The 24032-nt window shown below is 38.5% G+C and overlaps 2 protein-coding genes across 3 annotated transcripts; one reads left to right on the forward strand and one right to left on the reverse strand.

Moving 5' to 3' along the window:
- Positions 1–798: 798 nt before the first annotated feature.
- On the reverse strand, positions 799–23563 carry ift140 (intraflagellar transport 140). Of its 2 annotated transcripts, none has more exons than XM_023949107.1 (30): positions 23452–23563; positions 22914–23075; positions 22618–22839; positions 22277–22398; positions 21274–21404; positions 20938–21113; positions 20465–20556; positions 20272–20378; positions 20018–20148; positions 19704–19907; positions 19553–19625; positions 19337–19428; positions 19103–19230; positions 18893–19010; positions 18682–18803; positions 18449–18590; positions 17252–17383; positions 16505–16737; positions 5735–5912; positions 5201–5391; positions 5022–5117; positions 4801–4933; positions 4491–4634; positions 4241–4369; positions 3905–4087; positions 3620–3823; positions 3145–3357; positions 2865–3031; positions 2553–2694; positions 799–2427 (listed from the first exon to the last, which is right to left on the reverse strand). In XM_023949107.1, exons 2-30 carry the CDS (start codon positions 23058–23060, stop codon positions 2260–2262), a joined length of 4320 nt encoding a protein of 1439 aa, XP_023804875.1. In that variant the 5' UTR covers positions 23061–23075; positions 23452–23563; the 3' UTR covers positions 799–2259. The 2 variants fall into 2 exon arrangements, with proteins under 2 accessions (XP_023804875.1, XP_023804874.1); XM_023949106.1 differs by having other exon boundaries at positions 22914–23083.
- Positions 6705–14477, forward strand: tmem204 (transmembrane protein 204). The gene is made up of 3 exons (XM_004080343.3): positions 6705–7872; positions 8431–8586; positions 12999–14477. The coding sequence occupies exons 1-3, from the start codon at positions 7593–7595 to the stop codon at positions 13241–13243; spliced, it is 681 nt and encodes a 226-aa protein (XP_004080391.1). The 5' UTR covers positions 6705–7592; the 3' UTR covers positions 13244–14477.
- Positions 23564–24032: the final 469 nt, after the last annotated feature.

The following is a 24032-nucleotide window of genomic DNA, read 5'->3' on the forward strand; positions in this document are numbered from 1 at the left end:
ATCATCCCACTTCAAAGTAGTCGCCACTCTGGGCCGCCTACAGCTGACCCTGCAGTCTCCCCTTTTCCTGATGACAGCGCTTCAGCTCACTCAGGTCACTGCGTTGAATTCCAGACTGGATTAGGTTTCAGATCCTTCAGCGTTTTAGATACTTTTATTTCTAAAATGTATATTTTCTGAACTGCTGTAGCAAGAATGTATATGCAATTCATCAAAAATACCAATCTTTTGGTATTGTAACGAAGTTGTCGACGTGTTTAATTTGTTATCTGTACTCTCCCATTGTTTCCTGCTTTATTTTGAAAATATCCGTTTGCCTCCTGACATTATCCTAAAGTTTGTTCTTTCTTGGTTTTCTTTGTTTACTTGCTGGTGTGTCATTGTTGTTCCTGTTTCGGTTTTTTGTATTATTAAAATATGGGAGAATACTTGTTCATGTGTAGAGAAAACTAATTGAAACTGCCCAATCAAGTTATTAGAAAAGCTATATGTATAAATCTAAAATAAAATAAAAAGTTATTAAGCCATTATAATTTTTTTTCCTAAATATTTCATTCTAGCCACCGTGCTGATGGCAAAACAGGGTCCCAACCACAAGAGAACTAGATCATTCTGAAATGCAGAGCCACATCACAGACAAGAGCAGAGAAACCACATGAACAAACATGTGCACATGCAAACATATGTCAGAACAAAAACAGTGTGGGAGCAGCAACAGACCTTCTCATTCAAATGAATGAGGTGTGTCCAAACTTTTGGTCTGTACTGTACATCCTGAGACGGGTTTGACTAGAAAGGACGATGGGATGTTGTTTAATTAAGTTCAGTTTTGTGCATAAGCAACAACAGCTGTTCTGTATTTTCTTTAGCTCATTTGTGATCTCATCTTAGTTTAGAAACTTCTGAAATAATACATAAAAATCCATCAAGAAACAAGCACCAGCTCAAACAATTTCCTACAAATCTTCTGCTTTTTAAAACAACTTGAAATGCTTTTTTTTATTGTGAACATGAAACATGAAAAGCAGCATATGTTGATCAGAAACTTGTATTTTAGACAAACGTAAGACAAATGCTTCAAATATTAAGGCTTAAAAACAATTCATGCTCATTGTTTCACGGTCTCTGCTTTGATTTGTTGTAAAAACATTTTTGGACCTTCTTGCTGTTGCTTTGTGGAGCCTGGGGTTGATTTTTGTTCATGGTTAGTGTATACATTGAAAGTTTAAGTCGCTCTTCAACACACATTTTCAATAAACAAATGCAAGAATCACATGTAAAGGAACTTCAGATGTTCCACAAAGGTGTATGAATTAAAACGGCCAATCTCTGCTTTAACTTCAAACCAGATTTAAGACAGGTTCCTCAAAAGTGAAAGTCAGAGTACAACTTAAGACCATTTTTGTCTCTCGGTCAAATTCCACCCGCTTTAATCTATCAAAGCCCTAAAGTTTAACTTAAACGTTTTCTGGTTTCTTGTGATTGACAGCTTTTTTTTGTTGCCATGGCTACAAACGCGGTTCCCATAGCTTTGGCTACAAACTCTTTTCATGTTCTCTTTGACACAGTTTACGATGGTTTTTAACTGAAATTAGAAAGAGAAGCGACCAAACTTTTAGTGTATAATTACAGGATTGTTTCTTTATCTTGATCATTTTTAGCCCACCAACATCATCTTGTTCGTCTGTATTTAACCTAGAAGAACAGACTCCGCCCCCCTAACACTGACTAAATCCTTAACACACTTTTACATTTAGCAAATGTAAAGTTCCATCTGAGTTGGTTTTTCCTTTGAGTTTCAAAGACAACAGCGCCACCTTGTGACAAGAACTGGACATTACTACAGTCTGTTGTTTTATCTAAAAAAAAAAGAAAAAAAAAAATTCATGTAAAAAGGTTTTGACAGAAGACAATTTTTAAAGATACAGTGAGTGTCTGATTCTACAGGTTGGCTTATCAAAAATATTTCAGTAAAAAATACTTCTCAGCAGCACAAATATTGATGGGCAATATTACAATTTACACATCAGAATAAATTTGATCTTCAGGGCAAAAAGAGGAACCTGCTATCATTGTAGGATTTAAACAAGTGTCAGCTCATATCAAGAGTCTTTTTGAAATTTTTGGAGAAACTTTTTTAATTTGCATATCTTCCTCTGTGTTACTGTCAGAAGCTTTTTGCAGCCATTTTTGTGCCTATTTTATTTTCAAACAACTTTCAACAGTAAATTAAAGATACATAAAGCGTCTAAGAAACAACTAAAGGTCCTCCTCCACTTCATCCTCATCTGCTACTCCAGCTCTGCTACCAGGACCTTGAAGCACCTCCATCTTTGACTGCAGAGCCTGTAAACTAGTCTGGCTGATGTAGCACGCAATTTTCTGAGACGGCAGCAGCTTCTGAAGCTCGGCTAGCTTATGATAGGCCTAGACAAGAAACAAAAAAAAAAAGATCAAATGAAATAAGACTGCAGCTGAATGCTTTGGACTCATCCTCATGAACCCAGTCCAATTCAACATCATGATCACAAATGTAAACAGAGGAGCCTCACCGCTTCCAAGTTGCCTTTCTGACAGTGGTGATCAATCAGGAACCCAAATGCGTCCCCGATCCTGATGGGGGGGTCCAACTGTGGCTCCTGCAGCAAAGCTTCACATAAGAGTGCCGCCTCCTGTGCATCTTCAGAATACAACCTGTAAATCAGAAAAAGCTGGATTCTCAATGCCCAACAAGAACATTTGTGTTCTGGCAACCAGATATACATATAACATAAACAGATAATATTGTCAAGAAAAAATACATCTTAACTTTTTTCTTATCAACAGAGGAATTCCAGATCTCCATCCTGCAGTGTTAAATTTACCTTTGCATGTGGATAAACTTCTTGATGAGAGTGATTTTATGCTGTAGCTCAGCTAATCTCGTTGCCTGTTGTCCTCCTGAAGTGTCCTCGGCTTTTGAGAGACACTTAAAAGCTTCTGTCAAAGCATCCAGAGCCTTTTCATAATTTTGGTAATCATCAATTTCCACCTGAAACACAAAACCCCCCTAATTTAGGATTATTGAAACTTGACAAGTCTTTTTCCGCAAACTAAATTGAGACAGTGAGGATGATACTGAAATATTAGGGAAATTGAATATACCTGAGCACAGGCTTCATAGAAGCCAGCAAGGAGAGCTAATGCCTTGCCTTTAATGTAGAACTGTATTATGGTCTTTAAGATCTTTGGATCTTCATGCCAGGCCAAGGACTGGAGATAGTTAGCTGCCATGATGAAAAGCTCTTTCTGGCGACAGAGATTGGCAAAGAAAATCACCTTTTCTGTGTCGCCTGACTTCAGGAGTGCCTTCATTGCCTGTTAAAAAGAAGCAAACAAGCAAAAATGATAGTTTAGGTTCCCACAGCCATGCTTTAAATGTAAACTGAATTGAATGATAAGTTTGGGATTTTTGTTAAGGAAAATCATGAATACGCAGCCACAGCCAGAATCTACCACAGCTTGAGCTAAGAGCTTATCAAATGACATCAATATTTCTAATATGGTAGAACAAAGTATCTCTTGTTGTACCACCAAAAACCTAAAATTTTCTCTCAACTTTAAGAAAATACAGATTTACCTTCACCCTGTTTTCTGCTTGTGAATATTTCTTTGCCGCCATATGATAGCTGCCCTGTCGCATGCAGCAGTCAGCTATCCTCTCCAGGAGTTCATTGCGGGCCTCTTTAGATAAGTCCTTTGAATCAGTAACTGTCATTCTCTCAGCCAGATCATTTGTGATGGTCAGGTTGTGACTCAAACACAGCTCCAGGGCCTGATGGTACTGAGGATCATACAGAAATAAAAAAGGGAGGTATTGCATTGGTTTGATTGGTCTGTGCAAAAATGGTACACCAATAGGTACCTTCTTGGCTGCAACTAGTAGTTCCAGAGCCTTTTCATATTGGGAGTGTGAAACGAAGAAGTCAGAGCAGCGAGCTAGAAGGGCTGGATCGGAGTTTTCATTCAGATCTTCTGCAATTTGCTGAAGGGCAGAGAACTGCTCTGTGGAAAATGCGAGCTCCAGAGCTTTGGAGACATGACCAGCCTGAAAGAAAGTAACAAAAAATAATAATCCAAGTTCTGGTTTCCATTTCAGGATGTATCTTTGTTTGTGTACATGTTCTATGATCGCCCCCTTATGGACAGCTTTAAAATGCATCAGCTGTTCACAGAATCTGGACTGACAATTGTGATCAACCTTGTGATAGAGCACCACAGCTCGGTCCATGTGGCTGCCTTTTTCTTCATAGTAGCGGGCAGCCTCCATCATGTCCTCTGGGTTACTGAGCAGAGCCAAATTCATCAGCTGGTCATCCAAACCATTCTCCTGAACAGACATGGGTCAAGTCACAAGTCATTTATTAGAATAAAAAAATTAGAACAATACTTAAAAACATTAGCAGCTCAGTGTTTTGGTGAATTAAAAGATACTTGTTGGTCCACTGTACCTTACAAAGTCGTATAGCATTATTGTAGGCCTGGGCCCTTGTGTAAAAATGGACTGCCTGTTTGAGATCATCGTGGCTCTCATAATACCTGGCCAGGTGGTACGATGCTGCTCTGTTACCCGTCGCATTTGCTATCTGAGATGCCTATGAAATCAATAACACATCAACAACACATTTCTGGTTCACTTTCAGGTGCAAATAAAAAAAAAGTTAAAAACCAAACACAATTTAAGGTTGTTTTTTTATTTAAATAGCAAAAAAAGATTCCTCATAACCTCACTTTTTGAAAAAATTCTGTTATTCTGTTTACCTCTTGAATGCTCCCCATGAAACAATGCACCCGGACCAACGAGAGGTAGTCCTGAGCGAGCTCATAGAAATGCAGTGCTGCATCCATTTTTGACTGGCTCTCCAGGTACTGGGCCCACCACTTGTATATGCTCCTACGTTGACAGGATACAAGACTGAAACTCAGAGCATGCTCATAGCTTGGAATTTGTATTATAAGTAGGTCATGAGTTGCAGACTCACTTGTCCTTCTTTTTGTTTACATAAACCTCTAAAGATGAAGTGTCATCCTGTAGCATTCTGGGCACCTCAACCCTGTGTGTGTCTGACTTCTCGTAGCTACAAGAGAAAACATTAAAAAATCCCACTTTTTATTTACTTTTTAACAACTTCCTTGTAATAGAAATCTAATTCCCCCTTACAAAGTAATTGCCTGCATTTTGTCACCCATAGACTCCAAGCATTTGGCATAATTGTAATAGGTTGTGCGCAGATGGATGCGATCGTGAATTTCTGCCGTCTCCAAAGCTTGCTGCCATTGGCCAGAGGCCTGGTAAAAAGTATTCAGCAGGTCAAACCGCTGACAGCTCTTGTACAACTTTTCTGCATCTTCCTGTTGGAGAACAGGAAAAGATCATGGAAAGGTAAATGCTTTCAATAAGGAAAGTCCCACGGCTTGTGTGTGGTGACATGCTCAGACCCAAACAGAGGATGTGTTATTTGCAGAAAAAGGATGTAGCTTTACTTTATGTTGGATAGCAGATAATTTATGAAAACCACAAAAAGAGATCAATCTTCTTTAGGTTTTATCTTAGCTCTAAGCTGACTTTTTATGTTTTCCTGGAAAAGAAAATACCAATAAATAAAAATGGAGGTCAGTTTGCACCTTATACTCTATATTGTGTTCTTCCTTTAAGGCTAAAAGTTGTTTGCAATCAAATGATTAAAGGACTTACCAGCATGCCCAGCTGAATGGCCAACATTGCTACTTGGGCCTCTGGTTCAGGCTCAGCCTTCGCCTCTCTCAGTGCTTTCGCTGCCCTTGCATTCCCCATATTCCCAAGGCACACTTGGGCTACATCCAGCCGGCGGGTTTTCACACACATCCTTGCCATGTTTTCCCACACCGCTTTACTAAGGAGAAAAAAAAAGAAACGACTGTTTGCAAGGCTGATGTTTTGCGCACTCCAGGGGCATTTTATTATTCAGTAGACAAAACTATGGTGCAAACGTAAACACTTCCTGAATGGAAAAAGGCAATCTGTGTTGTTTTGTGTTCTTTATTTCCACTTATTTGAAGCTGAAATGTGTGTCCGACTCAAAGTGTGCATCTGAAAATGTTGACAAAGAAGATTCCCGTATTAAAACAATGACAAAAAGTAAAACCAAACTGAAAAGAAAAAAAACAAGAACTGATGGTTCAAAGTTCCTTTAGTTACTGACATATTTAAGTCATGATCAGGTTTAGCTTCATGTCCAAATTTAAGATTCCACAGCCATCTGGTTTCTATTTGCATCCACTCCCTCCGCCTTTCTTCAGCAGATACAGATGTGGGCTGTTTATTGAAAGTTGAGCAACAGGAAATACCCAGAATTTTAGGGGCCTTGCTTTTGGAGGGCTAACAGAAGTTAAATGCATACAAAATTGTAAACAGTCCTAAGTATGAACCAAAATCAAACTTAATATGGTGAGGGAATATACTGAGAAAAGTCAAGCTTGTTGCAACCCAAGTGGCGAGATCTACAGAGCCACAAAAGGAAAGACGAGAGAAAAAACGAGTCTACATGTGGCCCCTCTTCCCATTCTCTTTTCCTCTCAGGAAACACATCCTGTTGCTAGCTGACTGTGGCCGTCAGTATGTTTGTTGCACATAAGAGAGGGCACTTCAGTGACGCCCCCTGGTCCCCAGACAAAAGAATACACTGAGCGGTGACGTCTGAGACGGCGTCTTTTAGACGCTCTCACTCCAGCACGCTGACAAAGAGTCATATTTGAAATGATCATGAAGGAGGGCCGTGTCTGTTTAAAGGAGGCTGCACTGCAAACGAAGGCTTCGGGTCATGATTAACGGCAACTCCCCTGCATTTTAACTCTGACCTCTGGCAGGCAGAGAACATTTTAGAAAGCCGGAGAGAGGGAGAGCAGCGGGAGGTGGGATTGTAGGACTTCTTGTTCCAGCCAAACAGCAGGAGCTCTTCAAACCAGGACGGACTTGGCCAGGCTTTGCAGAGACACTACAATGTTAGGTCTTCACCAGGCTGTCGAAAAAACATCTTTTTGATTTTTTTTTTTAAAGCAATGTGCAGCTGCTGAAGGCAGAGAAAGTAAGGAAAGAAAAAAAATCTTTAAAAACATAGAAGTTAGGCAGATATAAAGGAAAAAACTTGAAAAACAGAGAAGAAAAAGAAAAAGGTCCAAAAACCCAAAAAAAAGATTGAGATCCAAAAGTCAAGCTGCAGCCAGTTGGAGCCAGTGGAATGGACCCAAGTGCAAGTTGGATCAACCCCCAAGTACCCACACTGCTGTCCGAGGAAGAAGGCTGAGGATCTGCTGCAACAACTAACACCTGAATGAGGATGAATGGAGATGTTCTTTAGAAAAGCCTACAATCAACAAGTTTGCAAACTCTTCTGTGCAAGCTGGAGGCGTACAAACTAACAGCTGGAAGAAGAGGAGTTGTTGGAGGGGAGTGAGGGGGCCCCGAGCACCGCTCGTGCCTCTGGCCCGAAGCAGAGGGAGGCAGACTGCAGAGACACTCAGAGCTGCAAGAGGGACACCACGGAGGGGAAGAAGTGGCGGGCGTCAGGTGTCGCATGGCAGCGCAGAGGCTGGTGGCGGCAGCAGTGGTGGTAGCCCTGCTGTCCCTGGTATTAAACAATGTTGCAGCCTTCACCTCCAGCTGGGTCCTTCAGGCTCTGGAGGATGGACGTAAGCGCAGTGTGGGACTCTGGAAAATGTGCCCTAGTGGGGCGGAAAGGGCACGGGATGATCTGCCCGCTGGAAGTAAGGTGCAGGGGACGCAGAGGCAGTGCGAAAGCCTCGGATGGGGCTCAGAGTATGCAGGTTATCAAGAGTCCCGCAGCACAGTTAAATGTAAGTTTATTTCATTAAAAAAAACAAAAACAAAAACAAAAAATAAGCGTATGATATTTTTCCAGCAAATGTTGACCGACTGATCAATTCCTTCTACGTAAAATTTATTAAGAAAAAAGATGATTAAAAAAGGCATTGCAAAAAGTAAAGGAACAAGATGTGATATCAGCACGTTCAGACATAAAACATGAAATGTTGAGTTCTAACTGGTAGTTTTACTGTCGTTTTTGTCTTTCATGGTGGCTTTGCGTTTCTGAGATTCGTAGCTGAAGTTCCATTAAGAAAATGCCATTCAAGAAATGCCCAACTTTCATTGGGAGAGCAGTGGGCAGTGCTGACTGCTGTTACAAAGTAGAGTGCTGAACCCATTCATGAAAAAGCAGTCATGGCTGGCCGGTGCTGCCTTGTTACAAATGTGCAGAGGATTCCTCTGTGGGGTGTTGATTACACCTCAGGATTCATGTTTTTTTTGTTTTTAAAGAAAACATCACAGATTTAGAATTAGTCCTTGGTATCAGAACAGGTGATTTGACGCCACTTTTGCTCTGCTTCTTAAAGTGCAGTTCAACATGATGCGAGCATGCAACCTGATGGCAACAGTGGCCCTGACTGCTGGTCAGCTCATCTTCCTTCTCGGCTTGATGGAGCTGCCCTTCTTTACACAGGAGTCCCAGTGGTGGGAGGAAGCCATAGCGGCACTCTTCCAGCTAGCCAGTGAGTATTCATCTGTAAGGCCAAACCTGTACTACGTTTGTTGTCAAAGTTATGGACATTTCAGTCTGGCATGCGTCATGCAAAGTCTTGAGAATGAGAACGCACATCTGTTTTGGGAAGGAAGGAATTGTAAAATATGTTGTTTATTTTTACATGTCTTGACCTACAGGCCAACGGTCAAAACATGTAAAGATAGGGTATGAAAGCATTAAATCCATCTATCCATCAACATTGAGAATTCACCAATATGGCGTATCAGTGCCCCTTTTCAGGAGCCCTGTTGCCATGCTATGTGTCCGTTCAGCTGCATGGCATTAAAGAAACATGAAGGGGGTCTGCTCTAGGTCTAAATTTAGTCCCAGTCCATAATCCATGGCCCAGGGCTCCAGCTAACCAGCAAGCGACTGCCGGGCGCCAGGATATCCCTGCTCAGGACGAGGAAATGTCTGTGACTACCTGTTATGCAAACCCCTGAGCTGAAGAAGGAAAAAGAGGGGAGGGGGAACGAACGGGAAAGACAGCGTGCAACAGGCGCCGTTGTGTTTGAGTGCGCGCTTGGAAGGGAGATTATGTTTGTGTGTTTTTAATGCGTGTTTTGATTGTGTGTTTATGGCATGCTTTGAAAATGTCCCTCGATACACATGAAAGAACGGTGGGAAAATGGCCAAAAAAATCTCATTACATGAAATTTCCAAGAATTAAATTAAAGAGATAATTAGCTATTTTATTTGTTTATTTAATTCACATTCCAGAAGGCAGGACCATGTTTATCCAAAGCGTTTGCTAAAAACAAGAGATGAATATAAAAATAGGACTACATGTTTTACAGTAGTTTTGCAGGAACAACGGAGGAACATCTGGGTGGGTTAAAACTGTTCTAACAAAAATGGAAGCTCTGTTTGTCTGACCATGTTCAGAAGCACAAAATTATTTCCCAGTTATGCTTCCAATCTCATATGGTCACGAAGTTGCTAAATAATTAGATGCAAATGTGGATAACTAAGCAGAAGGGATGTCCTCAAAAAAAAGATGCACATTTGAAAAAGTAAAAACAAAAATGAAAATGTTTCATGTTAGTTAGGCCTAAATTGCATAGCTGTATCTAAATTCTTGAATATTTATTTAGTTTGGCTTCACTAAAAAAAGTAAATATTAATCATTAAAAAAAAACTATAAAAGACCAACATTTGTCTTGGTTTTATTGCATAAAAGGTTGAGTCACATTTCCAAAAGTTTAGAGTATGGATGAAGGTTCTTACATTGCATTGAAGTTAAATCATGGCATCTGGACTTAAAATCATATTTCTTGAAATGTTCAGTCTGAAGCCACTTGGATGAGTGTTGAAAGGTCTCCAGAATATTGTATGCCCAGAAGCTATGATTCGACTTCAAGATAAGTTTGGAGTCAATTTGAGTTTATCTTAATGTGATATTGGAGCTAATTGTTAGGGTCACTCTAAAGTAAAAATAGCTTAATGCCTAATTATGAAGGCAAGAGTGTCCTAAGTGGTCGTTTAATTATGATGATGCAGTTTTTAGCCAAAATCAGAAGGTACCGATCAATTTTCTGAAGAATTAGAAATTAGCCTTGAGTTGTGGACAAGACTGTTGGCACTAGGGCTGCACGATATGAAGAAAACTCGCGATATGCGATATTAGTAATTAATATTGCGATAACGATATAATTTGCGGTATATAAACAATTAGCAAAACAGCCAAAAATATTATTCCCATTCCATTACAACAGCTTAAAAATTGTACTACAAATAACCCTTGTTGACGTAGGAGGCGAACATACAACATAATAGGGCGCCATCCGATTAGTTAACAACGTGAAGGGGTCCATCTGATTGGTCAAATGCAGAAAGGGATTCTTTCGATCCATTAAACACTTCAAGCTGCCATAAGATTGTTTGGCCACATCTAAGGTAACCATTTATTGCAAATTTGCTGTCTTTTGCGATATGCATATTGCACAGCTTGAAATTGCGACAACGATAAATTTGCGGTATATTGTGCAGGCCTAGTTGGCACAGTAGTAATCCTTCGCCGATGTCCCATCCACCCTTTGTTTACAGACTCTCCCACTAGCTTACAGCTCCTTGCAACCCTAAGCTAACATTACTAATGCAACAAAAACGGTGAGCAAAATCGAAGCTATCCGGCCGTACACCTTTAAGCCAGATGCCAGCTCAAACGAGGAAAACCAAGACGTTAATGCACCTATTTTTCTGCAGAATGGAGTGGAGCAGAGAGACTTTAGCCCGCCCATTTCAGTTGCTGCCTAACAACTGAGAGCTTTTTTAAATGGCTGGTTTTTATCTGCTGCTAATGCATCACGATTTGAATACAGAAATGCAGTTTTAGTCTTACATTTTTTCTATATGCCCTCCATCATGATAAAAATGCTACAAGAACATGTTAAAAACACCAAAATGATGTTTTTAATTGGAGTGGGTCTTTAACAAAAAAAAAGTTTTCTCCAACTGCACAAGAAAAGGCTGAATAAACCTTTGCTGCTTTACAGCATAACATCTAAGCAAAGCTTAAAGTCTGGCATTAAACTTATCATTTATCAAGTCTTTTTTTCTATGTTGACATGAATTTAGCTTATTCCTTCAAAGAGACGTTTCTTTAGATTTGGAGGAAATTGCCAATCGTATTTCCTGTGTTTATTTCTTAATAATTCACTAACAATAAGCAAATGATAAATAAAATCATTTTTTGCTGTTTAGAAGTAAGCAGAACTACTGGAAGGAACTTGGGACAAGACAAACAAACTTTCAAGAACTAGCATTGATACAGAAACTATTTTGACGTCTTGTCAAATGTCCAGTAAATACATGAACTTGGAAGCCTAGGGAGTGGTGTGGAGGGAAGGAAGGAAGGATGGAAAGAGGAAGAAAGGGAAGGAAGTTTGGGAGATAGGTTTGTGCCAAAAAAAGAGGTTCACACACACCCCGAACTGGCTGGGACACGGACAGGAGATTATTCATTTTACTGGATAAGGAGCCAGACAGGTTAACATGAACAGATTAGGCAAACAGTTGCATGTGTGTGTGTACACAGAGGGGCAGACACACAATGACATACAGACAGAATTATCCACATCCTCACTTTAAACAATGACAGTCATCATACTGTAGCGGAGGAAGAAATATAAATGAACTCCCCTCAGTGGTGCCGCTGACTGTTCCAGGAAATGTATTGATTCATATCCTACAGAACTAACATCCCTGCTTCCACTCATTATTTTGGCTCTTGTATTTATACCTCTGCAAAAAGGTTTCAGACATCTAAACAGGTGAATGGCTCCAAACCATCTCCTAAAGCAATGAGCAACAAGTCAAATGTAGGTCACTTCAAAAGCAAAGTCAAGAAGACTGATTTAAGGGAACAGAAAGCAAAAAGATCAAAGGCATTACACTTTTTTTATGTCTTTGTGGCCTTGCATGCAAACACACAAGTTCCTCATTGCGTGGCTCTAACATCAATGAATGAAAGAAATTTGCGGATGTAACAAATCAAAGGATTTTGGGACAATCTATCCCAAGCTCGTGTATTTTTACGCTTTTGAGAACTTTTATCTCAAAGTCTCTGAAGTTCTTCAGAAGAGGAAGCAGATTCTCTCATTTAAAGGCCTCCCACAGAGCTCCAGCTCTTTGACAACTGGAAGAATGCAAGTAGTATTCAAAAAACTATTTTCTGGAGCTCCTAGAAATAGTGTTTGGCTTTGTAGGTACATGAATTAAAAGATGTCAGCATCTGTTTTGACTCACGAAAAGCGCTAATATCTTGAAGTGACCTGAAATTGGGAACAGATTTATCCATTTTCGACTATTTTCTGGGAAGTGTTGGCAAATACCAATTCTCTAAACAGTTACCTTCATTTTTTATAAATATAACAGGCCTCAACTCGTGTCAAAGTGCATTCTTCCCAAAAATAAAAAAAAAATAAAAAGATAATTTCCCATCTGCAGCGATTTCTACTAAAATTTTACAGTAAGTATATTTACCGTACTTAACAAAATAAAGTTGGTTGTCTTTCAAAATAAAAGTTGTTTTGTTGGTTTCTCCTGAAGCGTACATTCTCAATCTTAAGGGTTTTACCTTCTTAAACCAGATGTGAAACACTGTCTAATACAACCATGAACTAACTGTTATTAACAGGTAAGGATTGTGCATCAATGCAATATTCAAAATGTTTTTAACTTTAGCTTTATTGAGATGGGCCTATTCATTAACCTTTAAGACAAAAGATTTTAGACAGCCTCAAATGAAATTTTCATTAAAAAAAAACAGAAATAAAAAACTGTCTCTATTTTAAAAGTAACTATATTTTCTCTACATTGCTGTCAATAAAATGTGATAAAGAATCTTGACTAAGTGTATTTTTTTCTGCTTCTGCTCAGGCTTTGTGCTTGTAATTGGACTTGTGACTTTCTACCGGATCGGACCCTACACACACCTGTCCTACTCCTGCTATGTGGACATAGTAGCTTGCCTTCTGGCCACACTGGCCGCAGCCATGCTAATCTGGAACATTCTGCACCGGCGGGATGACTGCCTGGCTCCTCGAGTTATAATCATCAGTCGCTCGCTCGCATCGCCTTTTCACCCACGCCTCAGCAACGACTACGTGGAGTCTCCGTGCTGAGGCTTCATGAACACAGAAGGACTAATCGCAGAACATGAGAGGACTGCTTTCTCCACCATAACTGTTTTAGTCCTAATACTCATCTGAATTGTGACTCTCAGGAGTAAAAAAGGTTTTCTGTGGCTCTGAAAGCATGTACCTGCTACTGCAAACACAGTTTATTTTACTTATTAGAACAGTTCTGCTGCTTCAAGCACAGGAGTCACGTATTTAACAAAGATAATGTATTAGGAAGTCTTTAAGCTAAACAAATACAGACCTAATGACACTTCTTCACATATTTACACTTGGGTGAGCTGGTAGCAAGTAGGAGATGGACTTATGGAAACCACCTTTAGAAAAAGATCAAGCTGGAACTTGACCCTTGTGGCAAAAAGGAGCTTTTTGAATAACTCCCTTCATAATTTAATTTGGAAATAAATACAACACCACATTACCTCATGTTTGTCTCTATCTTAAAAGTCATTCAATTTCAAAGGAATATTTTATAATGAATCTGTTGGAAGTTGGTGAATCAATAAGCAAAAACAAGTTGTGCTTCTTTTTATTTTGTCTGTCACATTCTGGGACACTTTTCACTTTTAACCATCTGAATTGTGGTTACATGGAACTCTTTTTAAGAATGTTCTAAGAACTGAGAAAAAAATGGCTGCTTACAGAAAAAGCAGATGTGATCACAGATCAGTTTTGGTTTCCAAGCACAATTTTAGTAACTAAAATGAATAATAGTCATCTTGTAGATGAAGTGAATCGGGATTGGCAGGAAAAAGACCTGGCTCAAATAATGTTTGTATTAAGCATTTTAAATGAACAACTGTTGCTTTTGGTACATCTTGTATAATTAAAAATGTAAGAACTTTAACTCACTGATATGCTTGGACCTTTCACTGTCAGATAGGAGCGGGTCAGATAATATATATAATATTTTTAATTTCAATAAATGTATTGCTTACTTTGGAAAAACTGTCTTTTTCAGGCCTAACAGATGGGGAGGAGGAGAATTAACAAATGAAATAAAAATGTGGATTAAAATCTGTTTAAAGCATCAGATGTTTGGTCTGAGCTGTAATATTTTATTTTTATGGTTTTTACTTTCACTTTAAAGAGTCAAAACTAGAGTTACAATATCGACTACTTAAAAATGAAGGGACAGAGGTTTGGACAGTGCTACTTAAAATGAACATTTTCTATACAATGTTACATAAACATTAAATGCATTCCTAAAGCTGCAAAATTGACGTTTTTTTCTTTCTTTTTTTTACATGCAAGTATGTAACTGTGAGAGCAGCATGTGTGCATATAAAAAAACAAAATAAAATGAGTATATTTATTTTTGTCATTTGAGGACTGCAGCAAAATAGTGACCTTTTAATACTTACTTATGCAATAATGTTAAATATGGATCTATGTTCAACCAACCAGATGAAAAATTATGTAAAAAAAATAACTTTAGCCTTTTTGCAAATTCTATTTTGAAGGATTACTTAAGTAAAAAAATATGTCATCGCCTTGAGGAATAACTAACCGTAAAACAAATATTTTAATTAAAACAGGTCTCACGTACAAAAAAAAAAAACAATAAATGAAGATGAGGATTTTAGTTTTTCACTGACAAAAATGACAAATTCACATCGATCTCAATTGGGTTCATACACTGACGTGTTTAGGCTTATAAAAACAAGAGTAATACTTTTTCACAGAAAATTCCATTCTAAAGTAACTTCACAATAAGAAAAAGGCTCTGAAACTAAAAGCTGGTTTCAAACGTAAATTCAAAATGTTGCTTTATAAAATGTTTCTTATTTGCTTTTATCAGAATTATTCTCATTCTACAAACTCATACATCAGCACATTATTTAGAGGTTGTTAACTTCAACCCATAGAGCTGTAAGGAATAAACTGCCAACCTTTAAAATGGAAGTTCATCTCTGCCCCAACTAATTACCAATAAGTCTGTATTTTACGTGAATACCAATTTGATTAACCACTAAAGCAAGGGTGGGCAATTTTCAGGGTTCAAGGGCCCGTGTCCTCATGTTTCCCAGATATCACTGCCCAACTCACGGCACATTACCTGGATCAGGCGTGTCAAGCCAGTCAGAACATACCAGAGCAGGATATGCTGGAGAACAAGCAGGAATGCACCCCTCTGTCATCAGCCGTTAAATAAAGCATCCTGAAATTTGACTGACACAGACATACTGTCCATCTATGTGAACAGAGGTGATGCTATCAAGTACATTCCTTAAAAAAAAAAAAAAGGAAAAAGCTAAATTCATATCTAAAAATGAAACCCATTGTTGATCAACCCCACAGTCAAAAGCCCCTAATGATACAGGTTACTCCTGCAGGAAATGCACACTCATGTGGGTGGGAGTCAAACACAATATCAACTTAAGCGGGCATAAAAATAGCCATCAATAAGGAACTCAGTAAAACTGTCATCATGACTATTAAATTCTTTGGAATATCCGGCTGACGGACTGTTTGACCATGCCAACGCCGTTTTGCCTTTTGCGTAATGTTTGTACGTGAGAAAGTACTAGGACTTGAAACGAGTGCCCTCAATCACGTATTCTCCCCAAGATAATATCATATCAGTGATGAATATCCATGTACCTTTCTTTTACACACACTCGCGCATGCACACACGCACAAAGGAAACGAGCACACGCACCCTTCTGCTGACATGATTTCATGTTTGGAAGAATGGAGCGGGCACTCCTTCTCCATCAAACTGGCAGGGGAACTTCATGTGTGTGTAATTCAGAATGTGTTTAGAAAAGTACATCCCTTCAGAACACACCCGCACAATAACAAAAACACTCACACATATACACACACTGAAGAGTTCCTTCCCTCCATGCAGATACCAAAAAAAACATTAAACATCTCCTGTGTTGTTCCTTTTTTTACTGTAAGTAGCATATTAAACTAATAAAAGATTGTCAGTTGTATAGGCAGTTCATTCATGATCTGATTATTTCTTAATTCTTAGAGAAAAAAAGAAGGATTTTTTTCCAAATAATTATGAAAATCTTTTATCAATGAAGATGTAAAAAGGGAGGTCTTAAAAACGTTTGCAATCGTATTTTGTGCTGATCATCAATAGTGAAGAACTGCTCATTTATGGGATCTACAAGTTTTTTTTTCAATTAAAGGTCATATTTTCCTTTTTCACAATTTTTCTTATTTAATCTTTAAAAAAAAATCTCCTTTAATTTACATTGGGCAGGCTATGTTTTAGTATTATTATCTTACCTTTTTATGAGCTTGATTGACCTAAAGGCCTTGTCCATGTCACCAGTGGTCAGATAGAAGCTGAAGTTGAGCATGGCATCCCGAGTGGCCTTTTCACAGCTCTCCAGACCAACAAAGTCTTTGAGAGGCCGCCTGGACACCATATGAGGGAACTGAGAAGGCTTGGATTTTGATGAGTGGGTCTGATGTGAAAGTGATGAGGCCTCAGTTGAGCCTTGATCCATCTCACCAGGCTGAGAAATGAAAGGCAGTTTTAAAAAAAATTGTGATTTTGCAAGTAACATTTATGGAATTGTGTTAAAAAGTTCTGTTATTTAAAAAAAAGCAAGGAAATACATTCAACAAATCTGGGGGAAACAAAAACTCTGCGGTTGTTGCGGAACAACATTGCATCACAGATCTACTCTATCCACCAACACAAGAGTATACAGGGCTGACGCTGAGGTCCAAACAAAGCATGGATGCATTTGTGATCATCTTTAAAGTTTCCTTTTTTAAATAAATGCATCACAAGGTGTACACAGTTGAAGGGGCTGGAAGCTGGGAGGCAACATTAAAGCTTTTTTGAACATTTTTTCAGGGAAAAGACTTACATCCGGTCGAAAGACACCACCTTTCCGAAATAACAGCTAGGGTGTGTTGGGCCAAACATACAATTTCACATAAAAAACAATGGTGGGCGTCAACAAAATCCCAACAAACATGTCAACATAAAAATGAGCGGAGCAGATCTATCTCTGTCCTCACCTTACAGCTGTAATAATAATAAGGCACATCCAGAGCGAGGAGGGCCTGCAGGCCTAAAGGTTTCAGGTAGTAATCGTGGAGAAGGAGTCCATCCTCCTGAGTACAAAACAGTGTCACAACGGACACATCCGCCTGAGAGAAGAGAAGATGTTTAGGTGTCATATGTTCCTAAACTGAAGTGGTCCTAATAAAAAACTGAACACTCTTGGAGAGTAAATAAATACAATTTCATAGAGAATAGATTCTTTAAAAGCCTCTAAAAGCAATCATGTAGTAAAATGTTTCGTGATTGAACATTAATCTATGCTATTGAGAGAAATGTTTATGTTTTGCATCTACCAAACAGTGAGGTAAATAATAGGGTATTAAACCCTATTACATAGATAATAGGTATAAAAACGCAAATAATTTTAAAAAAATGTATTATAATAGATGCACACATTTTATTTATTTTAGTAAAAAACCTTTTATTTACTTTGTTTTGTTTGGAGTTTTCACTTCAAGTGACTACCATTGACACATTTTGAAGAAGATTGGGATGTACCAAAGCAGGGAAGTCAAGTCTTTTATTATGGACACTATAAAGTGTGTTTTACAGTCTTGAGACCCGCGGTCTTGTCTGATTTTTCATTCCACAGTCCCATATGATGTCTTCATATGTGGATGCCAGGTCTCAAGAGGTTTCATTAATTTAGCTGATTTATGTTGGAGATTTAAATTATGCAGTATATTTTATTAATTAATTATTAATGATCAATTATACTTTTATTTTATTAATTGTCCTTTATAATTTTTTGTTATTGATGAATTGGTTTAACCCCTCCTTGTGTGTTGTATGTAGGCTACTTGTCTGCAGCTATAAACCTTCCCCAGTGTGTTAACCAGGAAGTGGACTTTTGGGGTATTCATTTTGTTTCTTTCTCTTTTTTTTTAGGCCCTAATGATTTTTTATGAACAAAGAATCTCTGTTTATTATTATTTGTATTATTATTATATTTTTTAAACAGGGAGAAAAAAGAATAAAAGGAACAAACAGCCTCCAAGCAAAACAACCTGACTGCTGCTGACTGATTGTGGACCTTCACATTACTTTTTAATAAATTTTACCTTTTGCTTGTGTAAATTTAGTCGCAATATTTTGATCATTTTTATTATTGTTTAGTAGCAAAGATCTGCACCTGACTAACTTATTCTTACCATATCCAAGAAAGATTCTGATGAAGTTTCCGAGCTGACTGGCACCGTCTCGCACGCAAAAAGACGAGGCTCGCTCTCATCCCAGAAGTGAGACACGGGGTAGCGACCACTTACTTCACTGTGAGAAGACTCCTGTCTGGGACTAAATAATACAAACACGAAGATATTTGTAAATAAAATAATCTAAAAAAAAAAAAAACTATGAATTTAAAAAAAGAAGTCCATTAATATACTTTTCACTTTCTTCTGGTTGGGAGATACTGCTGGAATGTCTGCCAGTAAAGAAGTCAAAGTGTGTCAAAGTGTCCATCTCGATGTCATAAAAGTACACCTTGTGGTCCAGTCGTCCATTAACCTGTAAAAAAGGTGTTACAATCCTCAGAGAAAAGCACCAGATATTTTTTCCTCTTAAATTTAAGTGGAAAAGGGAATGTTCTCGTAAACCTGAGAGATTAAGATGCTGATGTAGGAGCCACTGGAGTTACACTTGACGGACCTCAAGGCTCCCAGATTAGCAATGTGGTCTGCCAAATTCTTAGTCTTGCAATTAGCTTTGGCATCTCTACAACATACAAATGAAATGTCAGTCAAGACATCGATGCAGGTGAAGTGCTTTTGTTTCTAAAAGGAATTTTGGAGGCAAGATACTTGTACCTTCTGGAAAGGTCAAAAACTTGGATGTGTGCCGTGTCTGTACCCACCACCAGGTAAGACTGGCACACGTTGAGTAGCATGGGGTTCCCTTCTGCCTTCGAGAAATATAAATGCTGTTTTACCGTGCCCTGAAGGAAACAGAGTAAATATGTTCAAACAAGTTTTGAGCTACATCAATTCTAAATCATTGTTCATTCACTATTAGGCAACCGTTTTGAAGTGGTGCACTCAGACCTGTAGTGTTCGGATTTGCAACTTGTTTGGTTCTACTGTGTAGAGGTTCTCGTCATGCACGGCTACCACATGGGAATCGCAAAGAAAGGATCCTGGGAAATTACGAAGAGAGAGTAGAAAGGGGAGAATGGGTGAGGCAGACACATAGAAACAGAACAGTGCACTGTTGTACATGCCGATAGGAACGCTCATTAGTTGCTTTGGTTTGTACTCTACCTGTGTTGTGCAAAGCTGTCCCAGAAAGCTCGTACACATTAATCAATTTGCCATTCCAGACTATTACAGAGTCCTGCAGGTGAGACAAAGAAGTGATGATAGAATCAGCTTTGTCTGCAATACAGTTGAAGCCTGACATCTTTGCTCTTACCTTGGTGACACAAACTCCTTTGATGTGCATGTCAGACTGGAGAGCAAGGTGCACCCCTGTGGTAAAGTTAGAGATGCTGAGCTGTGTTGGGCTGAGCTGCACTGCTGCCACCTGCTGACTGAAGTGGGCAGACATCAAATGCTCGCAGAGGATTAGCACCGTCTTTGAATTGTTTGCAGCCAACAGATTCAAGCTGCAGCCCCACTGCAAATTTAAAGGACTGGTTAAACTTTTGGAATGTTGCCCATGCTACATCCCTGTTTATTATTCCATGTCAGATGAGTGTGTTGCTAAAAAGTTTGTTTGGACACTACCTGAAGTTGTGTAACGTTTCCCTCTATTTCAGTGGGTGTCTGTAATTTCCACTGAGTCTTGGTGTCTGATCTGCTGCTGAACTTCTTCCACATTGCTATGCGTCCATTGGAGGTACCAGCAGCAAGAATTTCTAGGATTCAAAAATATGAACACAAAACCTCAATCAACTCAGGTTCTAAGTACCTTTCAAAGAAAAATTATTAAGCAATAATTTATAGAATTAGTGTGTATGTAACAAATATTAATGGGTTACCTTTTGCTGAACAGTATGACACACAATTGATCAGCTCGCCTCTATCAAATCCCAATGTCTCATCGAGAGACAAAATGTAGTTGTCATCTCTATCCAAGTCCCATAGCCTAAAAAAAATGAAAAGAAGCTAAATTAAATGATTACTTAAGCCAAAACAAAGTATGGAGGTAAACATAGCACGTGAAAAACCAACCTGATCATGTGTTCCCCTGTTGCTGTAATGAGGAGGTTGTTTTCTGTCCACACAATATCGACATTCTGCCCAGACTTGCTACTCAGCTTAACCTGCCATGAAAAGTACAGTAATAAGCACAACATCTATTCTAGGCTAAAAGCACCAACAAATATGGTGTAAACATTGACTTTGCTGTTACATTGTTGTGTGCATTTTATGACCTTCCTAAGGAAAACACTGATTTAAATCACTTAAACAAAAATGTGCAAAAATGTTGCTAAAGTTCCATCTGTTGACAGGTTCTATGAAACACAGTTAGACTGTTTTATCTTTCCTTTACTCATTTCAAACCACAATGTTAGCTCTCATCCTGGCAAAAAAATGCCTATTTTTTGTCCCTTGACTATCATTTGAGTGTCACTGTTTCAAATATACACAAAATAAAACGTGTCATTGCTTTAAAAACACAAAAAAAAAAATTTTGGGAATACCTTCATGAAATCCTGTGCCTCACCCTCTGGTCCCAGAGTGTACTGAGACAGCATGAGACTGTCAGTGATCACTGCCAGGACCTCTCTCTTCTTCACAAAGACAAGTTTCCTGATGGAACCCTCAACACGAAGAAGTGGGCTTGTTTTACCATGCTCATCCACGCTGTGGACTTTCCCTGCACGTGACGGACAGAAATAGTGGCACTTGTGTGGATAAAGGATAGAAATTCTATTATTCAACAAAAGTTTAATTTACTTTTGTCAAAATTAATAAAAATTAACAACTGAGCTAAAAATAGACTTTATTCAGTGGTTGGAACAAAAATACACTCTTACCATCAGCAGAGCTGACGTAGAACACAAGTCCTTCCTGTGGTCCCATCTTCAGGGGAGCTCCCTTCCAGCTGAACATGTCCAGAGCGTTTTCATCCCCACTCACCGATGCCCGAGCAAGCTTTGCCACATCACTGTTAGACATGAGAGTTCAGATCAATGGGAATTTTGAACCAACACTTTCCACGGTATCCAGGAGTGACTAGACTGAGCTTAACTTTTTATTAATAGAGGTGTAACAATGAATCAACTTAATCGATATATCAATTTACATTCCTACGATCCAACCAGATTGATCTGTCTGAGGCAAGTTGTTAATCAAATTGGCCTATAGCATTATAAAATCGCTTCAAAATGAAATAAATCAATTATAATGGATATTGGAAAACACTATTTGGACTGAGGTAGGATTTTACTAGAACGTAAAAACGACCAAGTGCATCACTTTGAACAACACACATGTAATGGCAGCAAAAAATGATAAAGCCTTCAATACAGTCCAATGTGTGGAAACACTGAATTTTGCAAAGACATGTGACCATATAGTGTGGTAGAATGTTCTAATGTTTGGATTATTTTGATGTGGAAAAACAACAGTGGACTGAACTTTAGGAAACTAAAATGTGAATGAATTTGCCATTGACTCTTGTTTACTTGTTTGTTTGTTTGTACACATATTTAATGCATACTTGATTATCTTGCAAGAAATACAAGAAATCTGCAAAACTTCACCTGCACTGTTCAGTAGCCAGGTATTTCTCTCTGAGTCACACTGGTTACATGTTTAGCTATGGATGTCCTGGATTTATAGGTCAATAAATTGTATTGTTCAAAATGAACTAATATCAACTATGAATGGTTTCATAAACCACAAACTATGAATCCTTGTTAAAATGAATCATTACACCCCTAATTATTAAGGTTACATTAAAAATTTTAGCTGATGAAGCAATAGCACATTTTTGATCTAATCATCCCATATGGACACAAATGAAAAGTTACTTACATTCCGGGTAAAGCTGGTCTGAAGAGGCAGTAAGTCAAAGGTTTGTTGTATTCATGCTTCACTAAATGGTTTCCCTGAAGTCTTCCTCTAGCGTCCACTTTCCAAACAGCTAAAACTCCAGTCTGCCAACAAAAAATCCCACTACATTGAAATATATGTAAAAATGAGTCCAATTTATGTTCAAATTAACTTGAAACCTGAATAAATTTTATAAAAACTTCAGATTGTCTCACTACTTACAAACAAACATAAAGGCTTGGTTAATTAGCTGTCAAATAATCAAATGGACAGGTTAATTGTATCTTGGAGTTTCAGGTTGTTGTTTTTTTCCAGCTAAATACCTGATCTCCAGTTACCAGGCGGCTGCCAGAACTACTCCATTCCAGCAGAGTGATGGAAGCTGTGTGTAGGCTGGGTAGAACTGTCTGATCTCCAGAGGGGTGCATGAGCAGCACCACTTCACCATTCTCCCAGCCCAGAGCCAAAACTGGCTTTAAGGGATGCCAGTGGAGCACCGTGGGCTGATGAGGACGCTCTACATGACAGCTCTCTACATGTTCTCCCTGGACATGAACAAGAACTACAATCAAATACTTTTTAAAATGAGTCTTCTCACTAGTAGAGCAAAAATGTTTACCTGTTGCAGATAGAGATCTACATTCCCTCCAGCTGAAGGGCTGTGAGACGCCACAGCCAGAACAGGAAGAGTGGAGTGCCATGTCAACTGACTGGGAACATCCCCGTTTTCTGGAGCATCGATGCGGTGGTCAAAATACACCGCCATTTCCCCGCTGCGCCCCTAAAACCCTGACGAGAAAATCCGAGCGTGTATTACAAAACCACTCAAAGCGGATAAAAAGTTATTTGGATGACTTGAACGGTTGCTAATACTAGCAACTCAACAATTGATCTAGAAACGCTGCTACTTCGCCAAACAATAATATATTTATGCAAACCTATAGATTAGATACCCAGTGACACTGATTGAAGAAAGCCAGGCTTAACGAGAAAAACGTTTTGCAAGGAGCTAAAAAAAAAGGCTTGCATAGTAGTTTATTTTACTAGCTGCTAGCATTAGCTAAGCTAGCTAAATTCGTTCTTTCTCGGACTGTCGTAAATAAAATACAAACAAACCAAAAAAAAAAAACGTGTCGTTAAGTTTCTCAGAATCTTACCCCACTGTCGGTTTCTTCGTAATAATTATATATATATTTCAGGAAATTTTTAAAATGACCCGTTACTTCAGATGTTGATGTGTAGCTTCCTGCGTGAGTACAAAGCGTCTCACTCTGGTTGCCCATGGCAACATCGCAGCTGTAGTTTTTGTTTTTTGCAGATGGAGTAGTGAGTAGCCTAATTAAATTAAAATAAAATAAAATAAATACTTTAAGAACATTATGTTTAATTTTATCTTCGTGAGTTTATTATGTGAGCCAGTTTAAAAGACTTAAATGAGTTATCCTTATTGTTTATTTATGCATCTATGTTCCAGTGAATTCAGATTTAGACTTAGATTAAATTTTAGTGAGCTCTACTGCACACCAAATCATTTATATGAGCTCCTAATAATAATTGAAAACAATGTTTATTGACATGACATTTTTCTTATATTTAAAAAAATTTGGTATTATTTTTCGATTAAGGGTGTTTTTTGTCTGTTTTACAATTTTGTCAAACTGCAATTGCACCTCCATACAAATAAAATATGTTATTTTTGTAATAAGAAGATGAAGAACACCTGACATGTTGAGTTCAA

The sequence above is a fragment of the Oryzias latipes genome, chromosome 19, assembly GCF_002234675.1.
Source record: "Oryzias latipes chromosome 19, ASM223467v1".
NCBI classification, from domain to species: domain Eukaryota; kingdom Metazoa; phylum Chordata; class Actinopteri; order Beloniformes; family Adrianichthyidae; genus Oryzias; species Oryzias latipes.

Bases quoted from the DNA above. Each gene is read 5' to 3' on its own strand.
- tmem204 (XM_004080343.3), top strand. From the start codon at position 7,593: ATGGCAGCGCAGAGGCTGGTGGCGGCAGCAGTGGTGGTAGCCCTGCTG. The intron at 7,873-8,430 runs GTAAGTTTATTT...TGCTTCTTAAAG, and splicing joins GTCCCGCAGCACAGTTAAAT to TGCAGTTCAACATGATGCGA. The intron at 8,587-12,998 runs GTGAGTATTCAT...GCTTCTGCTCAG, and splicing joins GGCACTCTTCCAGCTAGCCA to GCTTTGTGCTTGTAATTGGA.
- ift140 (XM_023949107.1), bottom strand. From the start codon at position 23,060: ATGGCGGTGTATTTTGACCACCGCATCGATGCTCCAGAAAACGGGGAT. The intron at 20,557-20,937 runs GTATTCCCAAAA...TTTTCATGGCAG, and splicing joins AGGCACAGGATTTCATGAAG to GTTAAGCTGAGTAGCAAGTC. The intron at 5,392-5,734 runs GTAAGTCCTTTA...GTTCTCCAACAG, and splicing joins CCATTCAGCTGGGCATGCTG to GAAGATGCAGAAAAGTTGTA.